Source organism: Babylonia areolata, chromosome 25, assembly GCF_041734735.1.
Source record: "Babylonia areolata isolate BAREFJ2019XMU chromosome 25, ASM4173473v1, whole genome shotgun sequence".
Taxonomy (NCBI): Eukaryota; Metazoa; Mollusca; class Gastropoda; order Neogastropoda; family Buccinidae; genus Babylonia; species Babylonia areolata.
Window position 1 is genome coordinate 15,427,766 of NC_134900.1, and position 15,873 is coordinate 15,443,638.

At 41.9% G+C, this 15,873-nt stretch overlaps 1 protein-coding gene across 1 annotated transcript in view; it reads left to right on the forward strand.

The window, feature by feature from the left end:
• The window catches only part of LOC143300054 (uncharacterized), a 616,551-nt gene extending 601,074 nt beyond the window's left edge, over positions 1-15,477 (forward strand). The window contains exons 16-20 of the mRNA XM_076613609.1: positions 223-316; positions 1,606-1,688; positions 4,980-5,112; positions 8,341-8,438; positions 11,750-15,477. Of these exons, the coding sequence (XP_076469724.1) occupies positions 223-316; positions 1,606-1,688; positions 4,980-5,112; positions 8,341-8,438; positions 11,750-11,974 (633 nt within the window). The 3' untranslated portion in view covers positions 11,975-15,477. The remainder of the gene's footprint in view (positions 1-222; positions 317-1,605; positions 1,689-4,979; positions 5,113-8,340; positions 8,439-11,749) is intronic.
• The last annotated feature ends 396 nt before the right edge of the window (positions 15,478-15,873 follow it).

Genomic DNA, 15,873 nt, shown 5'->3' on the forward strand with positions numbered 1-15,873 from the left:
ACACATGTGTCATCCCTGATGTGAGTGGTGGTGGTCCGTTGGTTGGTTGGTTGGTTGGTTGGTTGGTGATGGTGGTGGTGGTGGTGGCGTTGTTGTCGTGGTTGTCGTCGTTGTTGGTGTGTGTTGCAGTAATCCTCCATACTCCAATAGGAGTGAAAGGATAATTAAAACTGGAAACTTGTGTGCGTGCGTGCGTGCGTGCGTGCATTTGTTTAATTCCAGTGTCTCAAATCGTCGTTAGCCAAACAGCCTTGCGAACGGCTGCTGACCTGTACCAAGCGACAACTTCTACACGAGGGGCCCTTGACTCTGATGGGTAGGTTCACTCTGTGAGGCCACGGACCAAAGTAGACCCTGCGATGCCGCTGATTCTCCTTTTCTTCATTGGCATTTTATCTATGATGATGATGGTGATGATCTGGATACTTATATAGCGCCTATTCCTCGGTCGGAGACCAAGCTCTAAGCGCTTTACAAACACGGGGTCTGCACAACAGGCTGCCTACCTTGGTAGAGCCGATTGACGGCTGCCATTGGGCGCTCATCATTCGTTTTCTGTGTCATTTAATCAGATTTCGGGCACGCACACATACACACTCAGACAGACATGTAACATGTTACGTGTATGACCATGTTTTTTTTATTACCCCACCATGTTGGCAGTCATATTCCGTTTTCGGGGGTGTGAATGCTGGGTATGTTCTTGTTTCTTTAACCCACCGAATGCAGACAAGGATTACAGGATATTTAACGTGTGTATTTGGTCTTCTGCGTGCGTATACACATGAACGGGGTTCAGGCACTAGCAGGTCTGCACATATGTTGACCTGGGAGATCGGAAAAATCTCGCCGTTACCGAGATTCGAACCCGGGACCCTCAAATTAAAGCCCAATGCTTTAACCTCTCGGCTCTTTAGCCTTTTTTTTTTCTTTCTTTTTTTTGTAGGTTTTTTCAATTTTCGATTCTTTCTGATAGTCTATTTCCTCTCAGTGTTCACCACACACCTCCACACCCAATACCTCGATCACGTGTGTGTGTGTGTGTGTGTGCGCGCGCGCGCGCGCGCGTGTGTGTGTGGGTGTGTGTGTGTGCGTAAGTGTATGTTTACATGAGTGAGTGTGTGCGCGCGAGGCTATACACGCACGCACGAGTGCCTAATTGGATGAGGTCAGGGTTATACAGAGGAACTGCATTAAATTATGTAGATGATAATTTCTTTCAATCGGTTTTACGAGTTGTAGAAATGAAAACTGGAACAAATTTTTTTTTTTTTTTTAATCTCCGTAATCATCCTGAAAATGATGTACAAGCCTCGCGGCGCTTCTTAAGATTCAAATGCATATACATGTACACCTTTGTGTGCCCGAACCATAATGCTAAGATCCGAGCCCATTGACGGAATGCCCAACCATGCTGGTGCATTCCAAAAAACGCACACAATTTTGTTTATGCCTCACACTGTCAAGACCCTTGTGCATAATCCTGCGAACTTGAAAGTTGAACTGCATTGTGATGATCCAAATGCAAATGTGGTTTATGTTCCAGTGCTGAATATGCTGATACCATAGCTCTTTTTTCCTTTTTCTTTTCTTTTTTTCCTGCAGAATCTCCTAAACCTATCGACGTCCACGTCTTTCTGTTTGACGATCTCCTGTTGATTACCAAAATAAAGAAAACAGCGAGAAAGGTAAGCGTGTGCAGTTGACTTGTGTGTTGTGGTATGGTGTAGCGTATTGTATAGTTTATTGAAGTGCAGTGTCACGAGTGTGAAGCAGTTTCAGTTTCAGTTTCTCAAGGAGGCGTCACTGCGTTCGGACAAATCCATATACGCTACACCACATCTGCTAGGCAGATGCCTGACCAGCAGCATAACCCAACGCGCTTGTCAGGCCTTGAGTGCATGTTTATATATTTGCGTACCTATCAGACTGGATTTCTTTTTACATAATTTTGCCAGAGGACAACACTCTCGTTGCCATGGGTTCTTTTTCAGTGCGCCATATGCATGCTGCACATGGGACCTCGGTTTATCGTCTTATCCAAACGATTAGACGCTTAGTTTGATTTTCCAGTCAAACTTGAGAGCGGGATTCGAACCACACTCTGTGTATTGGCAGCTAAGCGTCTTAACCATTCTGCCACCTTCCTCCTTAAAAGTGTGAAGCACAGTGCAGTAATGCAGTGTATACGTGGAGGCTAATGTAATGTTGTGTCGTGCAATGAAACTGATGAAGTATAGAACAAGGTATAGGCCTACAGTGTAATGCGGTGTTCAGTTCAGAACTGTGTATTAGAACGATGTGTGGTGTACTGTGGCGCAGTGTTGTGGATGAATGTAGCGCAGTGAACGGGAACAGTGTTGTGCTATGATGGTGTAGTGTACGGTTTGATGTAACACCATGTAAATTTCGTTTTCTGTTGTGTTGTTGCAGTGTAATGTTGTGGTGTAGTGTAGCCTTGTAGTGTGGTGTGGCGTGGTTTGGTGTAGTGTAGCGTGATGTATTGTGTAGTATACCTATAGTAGTGTAACGTAGCGCTGTGTACAGTCATGCCATGGGTAGGGCAGCTATTGTTGTTTTGTTTATATTACTTAAAATCGTTTTCATTCAATATAAAAGTGAGTTTGCTTCTGTTTTTTTATGCTCAAATTACTTCGAATTTCAACCCACATACATAGATTTCAAAGTGCTCGCGTATTTGGATGGATAGAGTATCAGTAGCTCAAGGAGGCGTCACTGCGTTCGGTCAAATCCATAACTTATTATACGCTACACCACATCTGCCAAGCAGATGTCTGACCAGCAGCGTAACCCAACGCGCTTAGTCAGACAAGATAGAGTGAATAGGATAGAATATTTTATTGTCATAAAACCTTAAATGTGTGTGTGTGTGAGAGAGAGAGACTGAAAATCGCAGATAATACAAAATCGGACGTTTCTCTTTTTTCCCCCTTTCTCGCAATTTTTTTGTTGTTTAAAAAAAAAATAATAATAAAAAAAAGCCTCCCACGCGATCAGTATCCATGTTCGCAGCAACATCTGTGACAATAGTTTTTCGCTGCACTTCGGGTAGCTGAGCCAATTAAAAACTGCAGTTGCTGAGACATATCTCTTACTGTGCGTGTCTCCTCCTCCGAACGAAAAAAAAAACAAAAAACAAAAAGCGAGCAAGTTGCCGGGGGAGGGGGGCTGGCAAACTCTGAGGTCAGCAGCAGACACGTACTACGCGCGATTTTGTTTTCTTGCGCTGAAGTGTATGGCTAGGTGGTTATAGCTGAATCGGGAGAGTGTTTTCGAATTTTCTGAATGGATACAAACGGTTTTGTGTGGATTTGGGTTCGTCTGCGCCGGCGTTTTCCGAAGGTAAACCGAACATATTATATCAGTAAAATATAGATAATCTGCCGTTGCAGCGTTAAGCCATGGCATAAAATGGAAAGGTTAATTTGTTCTCTACTCACCCCGCTTTCAATTTTGTGCACACAATATAATTTTGACTGTAAGGTTTAACATTTAACAGGACTGGGAATTTGGCCGGAATATTCACGGTACTTACAGAACAAAAAGGAAAGTCGCCAAATGTGGAAAGGGCATGGGTAGGGACGACGTCTTCTTTCATTTAATTTGACGGTGATTGTGGTAAAAATTTGTCTAGAATTCTGAGCTGTTCCTTTTAACACTAAGTTTCACACGCAAACATTGGCTTGCTGAACCTAAACCACGCTCACAGTAGGCGGCCAAAGAAGCAAAATAATTATGGTCACCAGTCACGTGACTCTAGCGGAAAGCCGAAACAAGGTGCAGCATGGCGAGGAAAATGTGCAACAGAAAAACACAAGAAGGTAACTTGTGTAGAAAATAAGGTATAGTACGTGTTCTTCGACGGTGTTTAGTGCATATAGATTTCGAGGGGGAAAAAGTCAGATTTGACTGTTACTTCGGCTGTGCGCGTGAATGTCGTTAGTTTCAACTTTGTGGTTGAAGGAAAGGCACTGGCTCAAGGTGAGCGTTGCAAATTTTCTGTCGAAATGCTTCTGTTTACTGGGTATGCAGATTGCATTTTTGTATTCTGCCAGACGATAAACCAATCATCAAAGTCAAAAAGTGTCTTGTTTAAACTTTCGAATGTGTCCAGGATATTTTTTGAAAGTGTCTGTGGATGGTGCTGTTTGAAATTCCAGGCTGCCAGCCAAAGTTTTTTGGGGAGAATTTTACATTCAAGATGGCGGTCTCACAGCCAATCAGACGCCGCGGTGTCTTCTTTCCCTTGACTACCGCCTTCATCATTGTCAAGATTCGATCGTGCAGTCATTGAGCTCAGAAAGTTGTGTTGGAAAATGTTTTGGCGGGGTTGGGGGTTTGTTGTGGTTGTCTGTCGATGCATCACAATGGCAAACTTTGGGGTGGATTCTCAGAAGCCGGGCGTAAAGTCACAGTATTGTCACTTTAGTTTTACTAGTTTTAGTGCGATATACAATACATCCACTTGTCAGACACCCTCTTGCTGGTGTGCTAGATCTAGATAACCCATTCAGAAGATCTTAAAAAATACAAAAATCTGATTAAAAAGATATGAGTTGAAATAACACATTAAGCACCTTTATACATGTTTTACAGACGATTCAATGTTTCTGACAATCCAAGGAATAGAATGTTGATGACTTCGAAAATTGTGATTGTTACCCACAGAACAGAGAGAGGAGGTGGGTATTAAAAAAAATAATTAAAAAAATGTTGATGATGGCAAGTTGGTGCTGCATGATTGGTTTCTGTGTGTGTTGAATTCTGTAAAGTTCTGCGTTTTCCCATTTTTATACTTTTTCTTTCTTTTTAATACGATAATTGTGCCTTTAACATGATCTTTTTTTTTCTCTCTTTTTTTTCTTTTTTTTTTTTTTTTTTAATAGGCCACAATGTAGTTTATCAAGTGAGATAACAAAGTACGCTTGATGAAAATCCTGTGTTTTTGTTGTCCACAGAAGCAGGGAGGAGAGGTGGGGGCCAAGTCTCCGTCAGGGGGTGCAACGGACAGAGCGTCTTACATGGTGTTCAGGCAGCCTCTGGCCATGGACCGCTTCACACTGCATGACATTGCTCCGCCTGATGCCTCTGGTGAGCAGGCCTAGCTAGCATGTGTGGGTGTTCACAAACACCATGTGTGTGTGAAGGGGAATTGGAGGGGGGAAGTAGTGTATGTTTATAATTCACAGACGTGTAAGGACATGCTTAAAAATCTAGATTTCAGAAGAAAACTTTTACACCTTTTTAAGGCTTGGAAAGTCTTATATATGAATTTCTAGCCTTAAAATATGACATTATGGAATATATTGATAAAGGGACATATAGATACTTCCAAGCACATATGCCAGTGTTCCCGTTACGCACATGCGAAAATGATGCGCAGGTTTCAATTTTTATGCACAGTATTTTTTATGTGTGGGTCACAATGACGCACACTTTTTCTCAGAAAAAAACTGCTTGTAAGCCACCAATCTCTGGCAGATCACGTGAGCAGACGATAAGGATGCTTAGAAGAGTTACTCCCCTTACCGGAGTTACTCCCCTTACCAGAGACGGATACCTTTACCGAGTGCACAGAACTCGTTTGCACTATCTTCATCCATACAAAACATGTGATCCAGTCGAAATATTGGCTGTGGGGTCTTCAACCTCAGCAAATGCTGGCCCATGAAAACTCATTGAGAATGAAGACACTGCGATGATTGCACAGAAGGATTTAAAGCGCAAGTTTAACGACAGATGGCTGGTGGATTTGACTGGTGCTGATTTCACTCTGGGATGCATTTCTGCACAATCTGCATCGGAGATTCAATGTCAGAAGATGCTTTCTACAAGCGACTACTTGGCAACAAATTTTTTTTAAAAACATAGACAACCTGACACAGTGACAGAAGATTCAGTTGAGAAGTTCTGTCAAAAGAAAAAGCACATGAGGCTGGTTTGAAGTGATTGAATAAATGAAATTCAGAATTCACTTGATAATATTTGGGTTATCGCTGTCTGGTGCATGATACCTGACAGCATGCTTCATTTGTTTTAGGTTTTGACGGACGCCATAGCCAAATGGTTAAAGCGTTGGACTTTCGAGGGTCCCGGGTTCGAATTACGGTGACAGCGCCTGGTGGGTAAAGGGTGGAGATTTTTACGATCTCCCAGGTCAACATATGTGCAGACCTGCCAGTGCCTGAACCCCCTTTGTGTGTATACGCAAGCATAAGATCAAATACGCACGTTAAAGAACCTGTAATCCATGTCAGTGTTCGGTGGGTTATGGAAACAAGAACATACCCAGCATACACCCCCACCCCACCCCGAAAACGGAGTATGGCTGCCTACATGGCGGGGTAAAAATGGTCATACACATAAAAAGCCCACTGAAGTATATACGAGTGAACATGGGAGTTGAAGCCCACGAACGCAGAAGAAGAAGAAGTTTTGGTTTTGCTTTTTACATTTGACTTCAGGCACCTTTTTTTTCTCTCTCTCTCTCTCTCTCTTTTTTTTTTCAGGGGGGTGGGGGGGGGGGGTTTACAGTAATACATGACCTCAGACCATGCTAGCAGTGATTTCATGGACATGGCATTAAGATATGGTTATTATGACTGCAGTCATTAAAAAAAAAAAAAAAAATAACAGGGTTTTTTGGGTTTTTTTAAAAATACTTTTACATTGGATTTCAGATTGACCAGTGTGTGTGTGCGTGTGATGTCTGAGAGAACAATTCAACCAAACAAAAAAAGCACCAAGCTGAAACATGGGTTGATTCAGACTTTTGACCCTCAAAATTTGTGAAACGAGCCCCCATAAAATGAGACAGTGGGTCATATTGACCCTCAAAATTTTAGGTGCGTAGGGAACACTGTGTGTTGGGTTTTCAAAGTCACCTTCATTTGATGCATAGTCTGCTGAGTTTGGTAATTGCATGCTACACTACATTCATGTTGTTGCCTGTGTTCGACAGGTGCGGTGCCCATATTTCTATTTATTTTTATCACAACAGATTTCTCTCTGTGAAATTCCCCAGGGAGAGCACATCGCTATACTACAGCACCACCCATTTGTTTAGTATTTTTTCCTGCGTGCGGTTTTATTTGTTTTCCCTATCAAAGTGAATTTTTCTACAGAATTTTGCCAGGAGCAACCCTTTTGTTGCCATGGGTTCTTTTACGTGCGCTAAGTGCATGCTGCACACGGGACCATGGTTTATCGTCTCATCCGAATGACTAGTGCCCAGACCACCACTCAAGGTCTAGTGGAGGGGGAGAAAATATCGACAGCTGAGCCGTGATTCGAACCAGCGCGCTCAGATTCTCTCACTTCCTCGGCAGACGCATTACCTCTTGGCCATCGCTCCACATATGGTTAGAGCCCTGATTTTAGTGTACCTGGTGGGCAGAAGGTGGAGATTTTTCCAATCTCACAGGTCAGCGTATGTGTAGACCTGCCAGTGCCTGAACCCCTTCAAGTGAATATGTATGTATTCAGATCAAATATGCATGTTAAAGATCCTTTAATCCATGTTAGCTTCCAGTGGGTTATGGAAACAAGAATTAGGTACCAGCAACCTTTAAAAAAAAAAAAAATTTTAATCTGTTGAAACAACATTAAAACAAGCTTAGATTAAAACTATAAGTCAAAACAGACATCCCACCCCAGCGAGCACACCCCTGAAAATGGAGTATAGCTGCCTACATCAGTACATGGCATGGTAAAACAGTCCTTCAAGTAAAAGCCCTTTCTTACATTATACAAGTAACATGGGAGCCGCAGCCTACAAATGCACAAGTCATCTTCTGTTCCGTGTGTGGAATCTGGTGTTGATTGCTGTCAGAAGAGTCGGTTGTGAGAAGATAATGCGCTTGAGCTTTGGGGGGGATTTGGGGGAGTCTTATTTCTCAATGGTTGACTGTTTTATATTTCCTTGGGTGCTGTATCCTAGTCCTACACAGTGGGGCATGGTTGAGATGCTCTTTATCATAAATAACATCATTACAGTCAACGTCGAAATGTCTTCTCCCTTGATATTTGGAACAAATATTGAGTTTGAGTTTGAAAAGTATATATATAAAATTTTAAAAAAGATAAATAAAGCCTACACCAGACAGACATGCCTATGAAAAATCCACTAAATTGAGGCTGTTGACAGGCGAGGTGTTGGTTGAGAGGAGGGCAGGGAAGCATGTCTACAGTTTCAGGCTGTTGCTTTTATTTTTTGGGAGGGGGCTATGGGGGTGGATGATTGGGCAGTAAGTTGATTTGGGTAGTAATTTGTGGGTGTTTGATATGTCTGACATTGTGTTGTGCATGGCATGTGTGCAGCAAGCGGGCTGAAGAACGTATTTGTGCTGGTGCACATCAGTCGCTTCCAGCAGGTCATCGGTCTGTTCACCCTGCAGGCCACCTGTGAGGCTGCCAAGGTCAGTATACTCCGCCGTTCATGGTAATAATTGATCATGCAGGAATAAAGTAAAATCAATATAAGAAAAATGAACGGTGATGATAATGTCTGATTTCTTAGGAACATACAGAAGCACTGCATGCTCCTTTCGTATGTACACAGGAACACACTGCACAGAGCACAATCAGAACAAATGAAAGAAAAGTGTTGAATCATTTTCTCCTCTTTTATTAGTTCTATTGATCTGATATGAAAAAAGTGTTCATATTTATCCATTGATGCTGTGTCAAGAGATAGCAGGTTATGATGGTCATGGTGGCTCCCCAACAACAGTACTGTGAGAGTTTGGACAGCAGTGGTCTGCTGAGTGGAGGGAAGGGGGGAGGTTTCGGTACATTGGGATAAAGGCTTAGGGAACGAAGCTGGGAGCTGGATGGTAAGACAATAGAAGGTGATAGGATGGAGTGTCGTAATAGAGTGTACTAAAGAAGTACAAGAGAGGCAAGGCCTTCAAGACTCACTTGTGATAAATTAAGTCCCCTAGCATTAATTACAGAGTAATTTCCCTTTTTTACTATCTGCACCAAAACGTTTGCAAAATAAATAAAAATTCCATGCTTAACAAAAGAAGTTCCTGTTTGAACAAAAAATGATAATAATGACTCCTCTTGTTGTTGTGTCAGAATAAGAGGTCAAAGTGCCAAGTTTAGAGAATACAAAAAATATAAATATAACAGTAAATGCAGTTTGCATGTAATTAGGCTTCTTTTTTAATTTTTTTGTGCCCATCCCAGAGGTGCAATTTTGTTTTAAACACGATGACTGGAAAGAACTGAATTTTTCCTATTTTTATGCCAAATTTGGTGTCAACTGACAAAGTATTTGCAGAGAAAATGTCAATGTTAAAGTTTATCACGGACACACACACACACACACAGACACACACACAGACAACCGAACACCGGGTTAAAACATAGACTCACTTTGTTTACACAAGTGAGTCAAAAAACTAAAATGTGCGGATGGGTGGGTGACAAGGTCAGAGTGGAAGATGCAGGGGAGAAGACAAGTCATGGACAGTGAATGAATGTTTTATAGCACAGAGGCCTTATGCATTGCACTGGGATGCTGGAAAGGCCGACGTGCTGACGGCAGCATTCAACAATCGGTGAACAGTGGTGGGCAGAAGGATATTAAGATGGATGTTTGGCTAAACATAGATACATGTGTGGGATGGCAAGGTGAATCAGCGAAAAGTGGGGAGAGTTGGTGAGTGGACAAAGAAATAAGTTTGGATGGGTGAATAGAATTGGATATGTGCTTAAGTATATAAACAACTTCAGTGATTTAGGAAATAGATAAAGGAGTAGGTAAGTAAAACTAAAAGAGGAAGGAGAAAAATAATGGTCATTATATTTTAATGAGAAGAAATATGATAAGTAAGAAATTTAAAACAGGGATGGGGTTGGGTAAGTAAATAAATAGATAACTAAATAGACAACAAGCAAATAACTTTTGACATATAATTAAGCAGACAACAAGTAAATAAATTTCAAAGTAGAGGATTTGAATGTTCGCAGACAAAGTGCGTGGATAAAGGGCTTATATTTTCTTGCTTGCATTGCTTCTCTCTGATCAGGCCAATGATCTTGTCAGGTTGACTATCAGCTGTATACATGCAGTCGCATCTCCACTTCTGTTTGGACTTGGTAGTTTTTGTAGGGATACACATGACTGAGCCATCCTACCAGGCAATGTTCCCCATGCACCTAAAATTTTGAGGGTCACTATGACCCTCGGTCTCATGGGGGTTGGGGACAGGGGTGTCATTTCATAAATTTTGAGGGTAAAAAGTCTAAATCATCCCATGTTCCACCTTGTTGCCTCAGACATCACATGAACACTCACACACACACACACACACACACACACACATACGCACTGGTCAGACTGAAATCCAATGTAAAAGTATTTACATCAACAAAAAAAACTTATTTTTTCAATGACTGCAGTCACAACAAAAAAATATGTCTGTATGACATTACCATAAAATGACTGCAGCATGGTCATGGGTTATATATTACTGTCAGAAGCAAAAGCAAGAACCTGGATAAAAGCAAAAACAAAACAAGAAAAAATACCTGGACAAGAAAATTGGACACAAATACAGTCATATCCATGCAGATAAACCTATAACATGCCCCTTATGTTTATCGTACATCTTTTGCTAGAGAACTTTTAAAAAGAAAAAGGAACATCAACAGAAGTATACTAACACTAAATTATATATAATACTTTCACAGGCATAAGTGTGAGAGAGTGCATAGAGGCAGAGATGTGGCTAATCCAAATGGAGCTGGGTAAGAATGTAATGGCGGGGTGGGCAACCTGACATGCACATTGGGTATGAGGGACAAGCACTTCAGTTGGTAACTGTCAGTGAATGGGGCTGTGTGGTGGGAAAGTAGTAGAATCATAATGATAAAATGGTAATAAAGGTGGTGGGTTTTTTGTTGTTGTTGTTTTGGGGTTTTTTTTAAGGATGGGGCTATAATGTGTAAGGAAAGGGTGAAGAGAGAAATGGTTGGATGAATTTTTTTTTTGTGTGTGTCATTGTATTGTTGTAGGGTGGAGATGGGCTAACTAGGAGTAAGGTCTTGGGAATCAGTGGGTTGGAAATGGTTCTACCTTGCACACAAAGGGTGGGGAAAGGATTGGCTTTTGAGGGTTAGGGGTGGGACTGAAATATTATGGGGATGGTTAGGTGGGTGGGTGGGTGTGATTAGGGTGGAGTGGTAGGGAAAGTGTGTGCGGATGTTGTGGGTTTTATACATATGTTCATATGCATGTGTGTGTGCATGATGGAGATAGAGGGTTGTCCAGAGTGTTCAGGTATGTGGGTGGTTGGGGTTGTCAAGGACGGGGGGACACCCAGGTAGGCAGTAATTGAGGATTGAATGTTCATACTGTGGACAGGGTTCCAAGTTACTGCTTGAACAAAAAACAAAACAAAAAAACACCCCAGAGTACCATGGAAAAGTTAACAAGGCTGTCAGCAGCAGACAGTGACAAAATCTGTACACTAATAAACACATCAGCTATTTGTTTCAATGATGTGCGTATTTATCCGTGTTCATGACACATTTACAGGAAAACGAAAGGGGCAAATGTGTGATTTATGCATGTCAGGCCTTGACAACACATTAGCAGACATAATCTCTGTATCACACCTAAGTAATTCATCATGTAACCTCTACACTAACAAACTCACTGACCAACAATCACAGGGCAAAGTAACTGTCACAGTTTTTTTCCGTTTCTGTTCCACAGGTCACGTGGCTTGGCCAGATCCGGGACGCCAAGGAGCGGTACGCGGAGAGCCAGAGCAGCCGGCAGAACTCCTTCAAGGAGAACAAGGACCCCCGGGGGGAGGATCGCGACCCTCGGGCCGACCCTGCTTCCTTCCTGTGTCGCTCCCCCCGGCGGGTGAAGCGGAACAGTCTGCAGCGCAAAGTGCCTGCAAAGTCGCGCTCCATGGACGCAGTCTTCATCTGACCCTGTCGCCCTCCCCCGACCCCTCCCTGCCTATCCCTTCCACCCGCCCTCCTTGTGTTCTGTCGCCTGCACGGATGAAGGGGGATCCTCCACTGAGGAGCATTCCCTCCCTTGTTTAAGACGCCCTATGGCTGCCAAATTCAGGGAATGAACTGTTCAAGGTCACACTGACCTTCACAGACACCGGTCACTGAAACCTGCAAGGTTGCCAAGTTCGTAGGGGTCATTTCAGTGTTCTGGTGGAAGCAGTGGGCTCAACTGTGGTTGCACTGTTGCTAGTTTTGAAGCAGAAAGGTAACGGACACATTGACAGTATATACAGAAAGCGTTGGCTGGACTATATAAGCAGCATGATTTGCTTAAAGTCCAGTGCAGATGTATGTGTCGTTAAAACAGCACACAAGATTAAGCTGAGCAGTTGGGGGGATAGGTGGGAGGGGGGGGGAGGGGGTCTTTGTGGACATCTTTGGATCCTAGGACAATAGCATAATCAGACAAGAATGACCAGGAGAATTTGGAACTGTCATCACAGAATGGGTCCACTGTGAAACAAAGGATAGGGCAAAGTGAAAGTCAGCTTTGACAATGCAGACAAGATCGACACGAACCCATGAGGCAAAGAAACCTGAGAGATACCTGCGGCTGTTGTTTACATCATTCTAGTGGTTTTGAATCAAGCTTTGTGTGTGAAAGGGTTGTATGCAAGAATGTGTTAAGACAGTTGTAAACAAAAAGATGAATGCAGTGTCAGGGGGAAAAGTATAAACAGGGCTGTTTGCATACAAGAGTGCATGGTGAAAAAAGGTGGTACCCAACAGTGTGTAGAGACTGAAAAAGTCTCAACGCCTGTCTCCACCCCTCATACCTTTTTAGGCATTTGACAGAAGCTGCAGTTTTCCACCAGACTGCTCAGTGCTTTTCTTGATGAAAATGTATCATACATTTTCTCAGCAGTCAGTGGAACTGAGCTGCTTGGTGACAAACCTTATCTGACAACTTCCCATCATGGTCATTTGCTCACGTGCCAGTGCTTCAGTGCTTACCGTTGGCTAGCATGATCAGATCATGTGACTTGCGATGTCATCCCCCTGAGGGCAATCACTGAATGTGACATGCTTCGTCCCCACTTCTGCCCAATGTCTCAATGCCCTGAGTGGTAGGATATATGGAATGCTGTCTGGCCGTTAACCCAGTGACAATCCTACGTTGCAAACAATCGTCCACTATTAATGTGCTCAGTTTCGTCCTGACAGATTAACCAGTCAGCATAAAGACAGTCCCTTCCCTCCCTTGCCCTAACCTCTCCTGTTTTGTGAGGGACAATTCCTGGGAGAGCTGAATGTATCTCTCAAGACTGCAGATTTTTTTTTTTTTTTTTTCTTAAACGAAGGATTCCTACTGTCTTGTCACTGAGTTACAGAAATACAGGAGTTCCCTCTGTTGTGTCAGCTGAAAGACTAGAACCCAGACAACCAGTTGAGGACTAGGGGGAATCTGTTCAGGGTCTGAACCCAGTACCTGTTGGATTTCTGATGGATGGTCCAGACCACTCTGCTCTCTGCAATGTAAGCAGCTTCATGTGTGTTTACATCTCCGTGATCTGTATATTGTGATGTGATATTTATTCCCATTGGAGCGTGTTTGTGTGTGTGTGTGTGGCTGTGCATGGACTGGATTATATTAACATTGTAAATGTACAACTATTGAGGGGGGTGGATGGCATAATACCCAGAATGATAGGTTTGGGGTGTATAACAAAATGAAGGAGGGTATATAAAAGCTGTCTTTACCTTACCAGGCTTTTTTTTTTTTTTTAAAGTTGTTGATGCCACATTCTTAACCTGCTTAATGAATGGTACATGTATGTTAGTATTCTGGAAGCATTTCTGAAATACTGTATTGCAAAATTCCAATCACCTGCAGCTGGCCTACTTTGTCAGAAATGATTTACATTGACAAAAAACTAGGTGGTTTTTGTTCTGATTTACCTGTGGCAAAGCATTATGTTAGAGGTAGGCTCTGGAACATGATTTATTAAAAAAAAAAAAAAAGAAAAGAAATTCTTATTTATTAATATGTGCTGTTAATAATCTGGCAGTAACTTTACGACCTTGTCAGCCCGGCTTCATCTCATTCAGAAAGATAGTGTTTGGATAATGCTTGACAGTGATAAAAATGGTAAAATGTTCACTCTGAACACAGTTGCTGTCAGCCAGTCTAAGCCAGATTGTTCCTACCGCATGCTCTCCAACATAACCAGTTGCTGTCAGCTGAATAAGTGAGTCTGCCAAATGGCACTATCCAAGTGGAAGATGTTCACTGAGATATATCTTGTAAAACGCTTTCATCATTTCAAACTACCTGAAACGTTTTTTTCATTCTGAACTAAGGTGATCTTGCCATACCTATTTCAGATTACAGGAAAGGGTGATTTGCTCTGTGCAGATGTCAGCAACTGGCTGTGCCTTTGCGCAGAATGAATAGATCAGTTCAATCAGGGTATCAAACAATAATCTCCCACCCCCACCAGGCTGGCTTTGTGCATGTGCAAGCACCAATGTGTGTGTGAGTTCAAGGCCAGGGAGGTGTGAGTGATGTTACATTGCTTTAAAATCTTTCTTTTATTTTTAGTTTCAGGAAGTTTGTATCTTTAGCATTTTAATTTTTTTTTTTTATTCCTGTTCCTTGTTCATGCCACATGTATGTGTTGAGCCACAAGGAAATCACTTATAAATACACATTATTATTATTATCAATATGTAATCAAAAATATTAGGCCCAATAATTCTGAAAAAAACAATTTAACATTGATCATTTTCTTCCAAATACATTGACTTTCTTTCATCTCTCCATGACACACAGATAATGCCCAGTATGTGCTTCAGTTCTTGCAGCATTGTCTTCAGAGGTATTTTTCATAGCAAGCAGTTGTTTTAAGGCAGATATGATTCTCTTGTGATCATTGGCCAGTTGGCCATGTTAACTTCAAAATAATATTTGAAAATTTTCTGTTTGTGATAACAAAAACCAGTTTACAAAAACACATGTGCCAGGACTGTGGAGCTGTATTGAGACCCAACATATTGTCAGAAATGAAAATTAATGCTTTGTTGTTGTTGGGGACTGATCAGTAATGTTTTATGTTGTGGTAACCAGACCATTTTTTCAGGACTCCAACCCTGAATCTTACCTCTGGCATAGAGATGCCGCAAATGCCTGAAACAAAAAATCAAGTTACATGGTTGTGGTTGTTTTAATATCAACCCACCCCCAAGTCCAGAAATACAAGAACTGTCCACTGTAATGTTGGATTGTGTGTAAACTGTATGTCATGGTGAACCTTTCTACAGTGGGCTTGATTCAAATGTTTTTCTTGTGTGTAATGGTCTGCATCAATGATGAAAACATTGTGTATGATCCATATATGGAAGCAGGATTGTGAATGACTTTTAAACTTTATGGAGTATTGGTGTTATGAGTGTGATTAAACTGTTGGGGATCTAGTTTTTGAATCTTTGATTTTCGGACTTTAGCCCTGGTATTGCTATGATAGCTGTCTGCCTACAGATTTTAATGCAGAACTGAAACCCGGTTCACTCAGGCAGTAAACTTTCTTGCACACCTTTCTGAAGCCATCTCAATACAACACAACAGAATGCTTCTTCCTACACCCAGCCATGTTCACCAGAAAGGTGTGCAAGAAAGTTTACTTGTGTGCACTGGGTCACAGTGAACTTAGAAAAAAAAAGTGTCTGCAAATAAGAACCACTGAGATCACCACCTGGACAATGCAATGAGTTTATTTCCACCAGTCATAAGCCCAACCATCTTTCCCTATACAAAAAAAAAAAAAAATTTATTAAAAAAAACAACAAAAAAACACAAAACGTGAAACCATC